This window comes from Musca autumnalis, unplaced genomic scaffold (genome assembly GCF_047663935.1).
Source record: "Musca autumnalis isolate F117 unplaced genomic scaffold, ASM4766393v1 scaffold_2, whole genome shotgun sequence".
In the NCBI taxonomy this organism is placed as follows: Eukaryota; Metazoa; Arthropoda; class Insecta; order Diptera; family Muscidae; genus Musca; species Musca autumnalis.
The window spans coordinates 193863343-193873495 of record NW_027411755.1 but is presented as its reverse complement, the minus strand read 5'-3'; the positions used below and the strand labels follow the sequence as shown (position 1 = coordinate 193873495).

The window sequence follows — 10153 nt, the reverse complement described above, 5'->3', positions numbered from 1 at the left end:
AATAAAAACAAAAAACTTAAATATCACAGTTTACATTTGTTATATATAAAGTTATATATACTAATTTTTATAGATTTAAAAATGATTTTGTTTTTATTTTTGTAATAATATATAAAAACAATAACGATAACAAAATGGCTGAAGGGGATAGGAAAAGATTTAAAAAAAGGGTCTATGAGTTTGTTTGCTTTAGTGTGATAATATGTGTGGGGGAGAGAGATATTGATATAAATATATATATTTGTTTTTTAAAATTAAATAAGTATTACAAAGAGAATACTAAGCCATTTTAGGTTTTTTTCTTCTATATTACCAACAACTTAAAAAAGGAAGAATAAGGAATACAGTTTTGTGTTTTTTTGAGGGTGTGTCTTACGAAATTGATTATAATGCTTGACTAAAATTTCAAATTTTCAATTTCAAATTTCTTGATTTTAATTAGTATTTTCATAATTAAGTTTTTCTGATTGTTTTTTAAAGTTAAAAACGTTTATTAGCAACATTTGCTTATAAACGAATTTAAACCAATTCCAATATTTTTTTTTATTTTAGCTTGCATTATACCCAATTCCAATGTGTATTTTTTGATATTTCATATAAGATTTCTTTTAGGATATATTTTTGAAAATTATTTCTTTTTAATTTTAGAATTGGAAAACGGCTATGAATTGATTTAAATTTGTTAAATATTCTGTTTTGATTAATTTAAGTAATACTTTTCAAAAATCCGAGTTAATTTGTTCATTTATAGTAAAAATCGCTTATAAGAAACAGTTTCTTATAAAGGAATTTTTCCAAATTTTAGCATTTTGTCTCCAAAGGAGACAAATTGTGAAAATACTATCTTAAATTTTAAAATTTGTAATTTTGAATTCCACAAAAGTTCCTTATAACCGTTACGACACCTTATAATGGAATGACATTTTTTAAAATTTTCTTCCTCTTTTTTGGTCGTCTTCTTTAAATTGATAAACTATGATTGTTTGAAAACCCTAATCCAGTACTTCTTAAATAATTTCCATTTTTGAAATGAGATTTTCTTTTAAAAAAGTTTTGAAATGGGGGTTAATGATTTGAATTTACTGCTGCGGTATCATTTGGGCAAAATTTACAGCTGTAACCTGTTGCTGTAAACTTAGCAAGTCCGAGGCATTACAGATTTGCACTTGCATAGTGGAAGCAGCCGCTGCTGACGCCACTGCAACATTTGGTTTGGTAATTTGTACTGTATTGGCGTTTGGATGATAGACATGATTGTTGTTGTTGGTGCTGGTAGTGTTGCAAGCGGTTGCTGGTGCAATAGGTCTTAAATGTTTCAGCATATTTGCCGTTCCCATGGGAGATGGTTCCACAATTAGGCTGCTGCTGTTGGCAGCTAGTGTTGTTGCTGCCGTTGGAGCAGTCATATGATTGGTGTTGCTGCTGCTAGCATTCCTATTACTTTCCTGTTGACGTTTGGAGGCATGCCTCTTAACATGTTTGGACAAGTGGTCACTGCGCATAAACTTCTTGTCGCAAACGTGGCACACAAATTTCTTTTCTCCGGTGTGGGTCCTCTTGTGACGTGATAGTTCATCGGATCGAGAAAAGCGTTTATCACAATTTTCCCACTTACAAATGAAAGGTCTTTCTCCAGTGTGGACACGTTGATGGGCCTTCAAATGGCTGGATTTGAAATAGTTTTTGCCGCAATCTGGGTGATTGCATTCATAAATGCGTTTACGTTCAGCTGAAGCAGCACTGGGAGCAGTAGGAGCGGCGGCGGATGTTGTAGTTTGTGTTGTATTAGGAGTTACAGAGGCGGCGGCGGCAGGAATAATTGTGGAATTCAAAGGGCGGGTGTTGTTATTGTTACTGCTTAAACTTTGCAATAAGACATTGGGATTTAGCAGCAAAAACTGGTGAGCAGTTACAGGACTTGCATCAGAAGCAGACGACACCAAATAATTGGTGCTCTTGGGTGCTATAACTTGATACTGCAGGGCTGTAATATTTTGTTGGTTGGCTGTTGGCCCAGCCATGGGACTTGCATTTGGCAATGTGAAACGGAATTGTTGTTCATTATTTTGTTGGGAATTATTTTCAACTGGATTTTTGGTTTCTAATACTTCTTGTTGTTCTCCATGTGTTAAGGGTGAGGTTGAGGAGTAGCAGGTGGTGGTAATGACTTCTTTAACTTCTTCCCCCAACGTTGTGGTGGTGGCGGCGTTCGTCGCCATTGATGTTTTAACAACATCTTGGGTTAATTCAGAGTCTGAATTAAAGTCTGTAATCTCTGTGGCTGTACGCTTACGATTCATTTTAAATTTTAAACTACGCCATACATTTGTTTCCGAATTACTGTCATCATCAATTGATGATGTGGATAAACCGGAGGTGGAGCAGGATGATGAGGCGCAGGATATTGTAGATTGTATGGAGGGTGTTTGTGAGATACTCGATATGGTTGATGAACAGGAATTTTCATCAATTGCTGAACAAATGCCAGAACTATTGACATGCATGATGACACTGGCTCTTTGTTGTTGTTGCTGTTGGAGTCCCAATAGATTGGGTGTTGTGGCCGGTGTGGGTATTTCCAATTTTTGTTTTTTCACTGCTGGTGGTTTGCCGCAATCTGCAGCATCATCTTCAGTATCTGAGGGTTGTGGTGTTATTAAACAGCCATTTGATGATTTGTGGAGTTTTTGTTGCTGCTGATCCAATTGTAATTGAAGTTTGGCTTTTAATAGTTTGTCATCCAAGTTATGGGAAACTGTGTTGTGGGTGTTCTGCAAAGAGAAGAAAAAAGAAAATTTTTATAAATACAAATTGAAAAAATGTTAAAAATTGTAATATATTATAAATTTAAAATATTTTCCACATTTTTAGGAAAATATTTAGTATTTATGAAAATTTTAAGGAATTACAGTTTTTCAAATGTTTTCTAAAATTTTTTTTTAATAAATTTTGAGTTAAATTTTTCTTTAGTAAAAACTAAATTATTTTTGTAATTTTTGTTCTTCATTTCTTTAATTATTTTTCTAATTTTATAAAAATTAACAAATTAATTTTAAAATTTATTTTTTTTAAATTTTCATAATTTTTTAATTTGTTTCATTCAATTTACCAAATTGTCTTTATTGCGGGAAATCTGTCTCTATTCATTTCCATCTAATAGTACTGTACAGTATTGCGTACCGTATTTCACTTTATTGGTGACTGATGTGTCCCAACTAAATTGGTTGTTGCCTTTACTAACAGCCAACCTAATGCACAACTATTTTGTTTGCATTTTTAGCTAAAATTCTATGTCATTACCTAGTCAGGCAGACAGGCAGTTTCATTATTCAATTTGTTCGGTTTGATTCATTTCATTCACAACATGATGACACTGTCAAATAAATACGTACAATGCACAACTAACCAGGCGCTCAGTACAATCAGGAGGGATTCATTTCATCACAAAATTACGTTAAAATCGTACGGCAAACACACGGAGAGTGAGAGAAACATGTGCCCCCATAAAAAATACGAGGCGATTCTCTTCTCTCATAATAGAAAAAAATTTATACATTTGCACTGAACCAAATAACCATAACACAACAACAATAAGTCCAATTGTGCCTGCTTTGGCAAGCAAGCACGCGTTCACTGCATGATTTTTGTGTGATGCCATCGTTCGTTGGTGTTGTTGTCATTGATGGTGGGTCTGTTTCAAAGGTCTGAATACGTCATATGATGGATGGCATGGCCACCACCAACAAAAAAAGTAAGAATGTTTATTTTTAACATCTAATCGGGGAGAGAGCAACAAACAGCCAACAAAACTGGAAACGACCGCATGAAGAATGTTGGAATGTTTATTCCATAAAACAGGCTGGTCTGGTCGTCCATCCGGTTTCATGTGTGGTGGATGATATCAAATCTATGGATAGAGGCTAAAAATACAACAACGAAAATTGCGCGCCATTTTTCTTAACCACCAACAACAAAAAACACATGCACAAGATACTCCCTCTTTTTTGAAATATTAGGCTTGCAGAAATACCAAACACAAGATACCCAACAAAATAAAAATTAACTACGTCAACACAACAACAAGAAAATACCCACAACAACCTAGTCAGGTTTTTTTCTAATAAGAAGAAGAAAAAAATCCACTATAAAATCACTGTTGGCGTTGTTGTTTTGTTTCTCTAAATTTCATACGAATAAAAGGGGGTTTATTTTCTCCCTCTCTCACTAAACGAATCAAGAAAAAACCCCAACGGAACGAACATACCCCCAACTTGGTTCATTCGTAATAATACTACGAAGTACAGAGGCACATACTCTCCCCCCTTCGTGTGCTCTGTGTTGATTTACTACTCAGCCATTTGTTTTTGTATTTCTGTGACTGCTGTGAGAGTAGTATTGGGGGCATTCGTGTGTATGGTTGTTGTTGTTGTTTGTGTTGTGTGGGGTTTAGGTCGTTCATTCGTTCGTATACATAAATGTATACAAATGATGTCTGGTGGCGTCGTCTGTTGTACTTTATACTGGTGTTGCTGTTGTTTTTTTTTATTGTATCACTCATCCACTTCATGGTTCCATTCAGTGTTCACGTGAACACCAGCTGATAGACGAATGATTACTGCGTGATCACATTGTGGCCAATGTGTTAGAAAGAGATGGAAAACATTTGTTTTCAAATTTTTTGCCAGTTAGAAAGAGACAAGGCAAAATATTTATAGGTAACACCAAAAAAATGGGTAATAATAATAAAGAAAAACAGAAAAAACAACAAAGCAAAGATACAGTCAGAGTTATTATAATGAAATAATTTAAATAAAAAATATGCAATGTTATTTGATTATAATTTTTTTTATAATTTTTTTTACTCATATATTATACGACAATGATGGTTGGTGTGTGTGATTCGTCATAGGAGATGATTTTGAGGGTGCGACATCGCAAGTAATAAAAAATAGGCGATTTCGCTGCTGCTGTTGTTGTTACTGGTTTTTCGTATCTTGGAACGTGTCTGCTAGACATTTTGTTGTTGTTATATTTATAAACCACTGGCATTTTATTAAAAAATATTGCAGGTCATTGTAAAAAATGTATTGTTTTCAGAGAGATTGTGATTTTTTTTTGAGATAAAATGTCCCATAAAAAACACAAATTATTGTTTGCTGGGAATTTTAATTTAATAAACTTATTAAATTAAGAAAATAATATACCAAATTAATTTTAAGAAGTTTCCAGTTTTATTTTTTGCTGGAATTTTAATTTTATAAACTTATTTAATTAAGAAAATAAAATATCCCAAATTAATTTTAAGAAGTTTCCACAAACAAATTGAAAAAATCAGTTTTTAAGGGATCAATTAATGAATTAAAAATAAATAAATATAATTTTAAATACCTATTTTGTTTTAATTTTACAAACATTTCACTAAAAATTGTAATTTATACCGCTGAAGTACCCATTTCATATGACCTTTTTTAAGAAAAGAAAATTTAATTTAATAAAGAAATATTTAATTTGTTAGTACCTAGGTATTTAAAAAAATATTTCAAATATTAACAACAAAAAGGTCGAAAAATCAAAAATAATAATTTAATTTTTAAGTCTTTAACTGAAATGTCTCTAAAATTTAAAAATGTTCCTCTGAAAAAAATCATATTTTTTTAATTTTTGAAAAAAATTGACACTTTGTTTTGAGTTATAAAGCAAGATTTGAAAATTTGGAAATTTACCATTATGCGTAAATTTCAACAGGTTTGTTAATTATAGAGTCTATTATGATTACTGAGTCATGTTTGGACAAAAAAACAACAAAAGTTTTGGAAAATACTTATTAAGGGGAATTCTATTTGTGAAATTTGTCATATTGTTGAATATTAAATTAAAAGTTAAAACCATGAATGGTAATTTTTCAATATTACGAAATATTTCCTAATTCATAATTTTCAATTGGTGTGTCTTTTTACTTACTAAATGTTGTTGAAACAATTTTTCACCAACTTTTCAAATTTTAAAACATTTGTAATAATTATTACAAATTATCGAGTACGCAGACAGGCATAATATTTTGAAAATGTTGCTGGGTCATATTTTCGTAAAAACAAAATTAAAAATTCGGCTTTTGAAAAATATTGAATTTTATTTAAAAAAAATGAAAATTGTCATTGGGATATTGTTGAACATTTGAATTTTTTATATGATTTTGGAACGCTTTGAACAGCAATTTTTAATATTATGAAATTTGTGATTTTTTTAACTAAATTTCTATGAATTTCCCAAATTGATGTTTTTCTAAAACAAACAACTAAAAATTTCCCATATTAAAAAAATATTGAGGGGAATTTTATTTTTTTTAATAAAAAGGGAATTTTGTCATTGAAATATGGCCAAATATTAGGATTTTACACGGATTTTTGAATAGCAATTTTCAATATTCTGAAATTTTTTAATATTTTTTTTTAAACCAAATTTTTATGAAATTTTCTTCCATTGCCTAAAAAATTGAGTTATTTTTTTCAATTGAAATAGTGTTTTTTTTTTAACAAAAATTTAGAAATTTTTAAAACACCTGTTTCCTTATGCTGTGACCTTAGACTGTGGTGACCTAGGTCTACAATTGACCTAGAAGTGACAAACCTTCATTTTACAACAACAACAATACCAGCTATTCGTACATTTCTACACCCATAACTCTCGTAGTTTTCAAATCCATTACATTTCTTCTTACAACATTTCAAATTTTCACTTAACACCAAAATTTCCCCAAAAGGGAAATTTTTAATTTTTTACACAAAACAATTTATTTTCTCTTAAAAACTCTAGAAATTCAAGAACTTCGCAAAATTGCATAAAAACAAAAATTTCCCTCTATGGGAAATTGTTAATTTCAACTACAATTTAGGAATTTTTCAAATTTTCAAACTCTACACTTTGCAAATAATCATAAATCTCTAAAAACAAAAATTCCCATAAAATTTCCCAAAAGGGAAATTTTTCATTTTTCAACCCAAACAACAATTTTTTTTTCCTAAAAACTCTATGAATCTCAGAATTGTGTAAAAATGGGCATAAACAAAAATTTCCCTTCAGGGGAAATTTTTATTTCAACTCAAAATTAGAAACTTCCTATAGTTTCAAACACTACTCATTGCAAATATTGAAAATTTACTAAAAACAAAAAATTCCCCAAATGGGAAATTTTCAATTTTTCTACTCGAACAATCAATTTTCTCCAAAATCCTCCAGAAATGTCAGGATTTTGTAAAAATTGGCAAAAACAAAGGTATTCCTTTTTGGGAAATTTTTATTTTTCGCACAAATTGCATTTTTTTCTAATTTCTTAAAAAAAAATGAATTTGAATTTTACTTACATTTTCATTTTTGTTTTCGCACAATGGCGGTGTGGCCGGTGGTGAGGGCAATAATGTGATATCATGAAATTTGTGATTTATTAAACTAAATTTGTGTGAATTTCACAAATTGATTTTTTTCTAAAAAAACCTAAAAAATATTGAGGGGAATTTTATTTTTTAATAAAAAGGGAATTTTGTCATTATGATATGGCCAAATATAAGGATTTTACATAATTAGGGACATTTTGAATAACAATTTTCAATATTAAGAAATTTTTATTTTTTTTTTACACCAAAATTTTATGAAATTTTTTTCCAATTGTCTAAAAAATTGATTTATTTTTTTTTTTTTCAATTAAATTATATTTTTTTTAACAAAGATTTAGAAATTTTTAAAACACCTGTTTCCTTATGCTGTGACCTTAGACTGTGGTGACCTAGGTCTACATTTGACCTAGATGTGACAAACCTTCATTTAGCAACATCACTAATTAATTTTACAACAACAATACCAGCTATTTGCACATTTCTAAACCTATAACTGCCGTAGTTTTCAAATCCATTACATTTCTCCTTACATTTCAAATTTTCACTAAACACCAAAATTTCCCCAAATGGGAAATTTTTCATTTTTCACACCAAACAACTTTTTTTCTCTTAAAAACTCCAGAAATTCAAGAACTTCGCAAAATTACACAAAAACAAAAATTTCCCTCTATGGGAAATTATTAATTTCAACTACAATTTAGGAATTTTTCAAATTTTCAAACTCTACACTTTGCAAATATTCGTAATTCACTAAAAACAAAAATTCCCTTAAAATTTCCCAAAAGGGAAATTTTTCATTTCTCAACCCAAACAACAATATTTTTCCTAAAAACTTTATGAATCTCAGAATTGTGTAAAAATGGGCATAAACAAAAATTTCCCTTCAGGGGAAATTTTTATTTCAACTCAAAATTAGAAACTTCCTATAGTTTCAAACACTACTCATTGCAAATATTGAAAATTTACTAAAAACAAAAAATTCCCCAAATGGGAAATTTTCAATTTTTCTACTCGAACAATCAATTTTCTCCAAAATACTGCAGAAATGTCAGGATTTTGTAAAAATTTGGCAAAAACAAAGGTGTCCCTTTCTGGGAAATTTTTATTTTTTCGCACAAATTGCAAAATTCTTTTTTAATTTTTAAAAAAAATATGAATTTGAATTTTACTTACATTTTCATTTTTGTTTTCGCACAATGGCGGTGTGGCCGGTGGTGAGGGCAATAATGTGATATCCATGTTTTTATTGTTATTTGCTGAATTTTCACAAATTTTTGTAGTAATTTTGTTGTTTTTAAATCCGTTTTTGTGGAGTTTGCTTCTTTTCAATACACTTTGTTTCTGTTTTGGTTTTTTGTTTGTAGTAACTTCTTTACAGAACTTTTTTTCTAGAGCTTTTTCTCAAAATTCTTTGTTCTTTGCTTGATTTTCACACTTTTCATTTGATTCTTGCATAAATTTAATTTATTGTTAATTCATTTATTTTACTTCTTTTAAGAAATTTTAAAATTTTGTTTTCTTTCTTCTTTATAAACACTGAAATCAATCTCTGGGCATAGAGAGATACAACCGTTCCGTTGAACAATCAACAAACGAATGAAAACATATCACAATTTCATTTCAAAAAGTTAAGTTAGGTTGCCTTTGCACAGTTTGTCTGGCTGGCTGGCTTGCTTTGCCTTGCCTTCTGTTGTTGATGTTTTGTGGGGTGTGAGCGCCAAACACCACACAATATAAAGTCGTTGTATTTTTGTATCTGTGTGTCTTGTTGGTCTCTGCTGTGTTGTGTTGGTTGGATTTCTCATAGATATTTGTTTGTTGTGTGCTTTTGTTGTTGTTGCTTATTAAGAAAGGGGAGTCACGACGACACAACTTTACGTCAAGCATACGACGACCGTTCATCATAGTAGTTGTTGTTGTAGTAGTGGAATCTCATTGAAAAAGAAGGCTCGCTCGCTGCTTGTTGTGTTTTTCGTAAACGACAAGCCAACGACAACAACCACGAAAACCCCACAAACTTCGATAAACATCTATGCATGTGTGTGTTGTGTTGCTGCACACATGTATGCATTAAAAATAGGGGCCAGCCAGCCGTCGTTAATTTTGCGGACTTTGTTTTGGGGTGTGTAATGAGAGCAGCGAAACCACTTTCCGAGAGCAGCCAGTGTCATTGTTTTGAGATTTATGGTAGAATGAATGGGTCGTCGTCATGTTCGACGTGATGGTTCTTCTTTCTTAACTTTTACATTCCTCTGTACTACAGCCAACTTTTTTTTTAAAGGTTTTTGGTATCTCTGGTTGTTTTGTTTGTTGCAATTTCACCTTAAAAGACAAACACAAATGACGACGATTTCTTTGCCAAAAGGTGCTAATTTTTATTTAGGTTCAGCGGGGGTATTGATTTGAATCTAATGAAAACATCACACATTGGTTGTGTTTAATTTATGGCAGGGAAATTTTAAACACAAATTCAGTACAAACATTTAGGAGTTATGCTTAAGCGCCCACATTGATGACAACAATCCAGAGTTCTTTCGTCAAACCCACAATTTACAGCCAAAATCTAGAAGACGCCACCAACATTGCCGCACAGTGGTTCAAGGGCATTTTTAAATGGAGCATTGAAAATGATGCACACCAATAATCGATTAATAATTACCAAATTTTTCGCTTTTTGCCATTTTAGTAATCAGAATGGTGGAATAATTTGTTCCCTATCGTTTTCAGTAGTTTTGTCATTGTTCCGATAGAAAATGATGTCC

The 10153-nt window shown here is 30.9% G+C and overlaps 1 protein-coding gene across 2 annotated transcripts; it reads right to left on the bottom strand.

Moving 5' to 3' along the window:
• Window positions 1–240: 240 nt before the first annotated feature.
• cbt (Kruppel like transcription factor cabut) lies at window positions 241–9176 on the bottom strand. Of its 2 annotated transcripts, none has more exons than XM_073970415.1 (2): window positions 8565–9176; window positions 241–2771 (listed from the first exon to the last, which is right to left on the bottom strand). In XM_073970415.1, the coding sequence occupies exons 1-2, from the start codon at window positions 8628–8630 to the stop codon at window positions 1080–1082; spliced, it is 1758 nt and encodes a 585-aa protein (XP_073826516.1). In that variant the 5' UTR covers window positions 8631–9176; the 3' UTR covers window positions 241–1079. The 2 variants fall into 2 exon arrangements, with proteins under 2 accessions (XP_073826516.1, XP_073826517.1); XM_073970416.1 differs by lacking the exon at window positions 8565–9176 and adding an exon at window positions 3110–3407.
• Window positions 9177–10153: the final 977 nt, after the last annotated feature.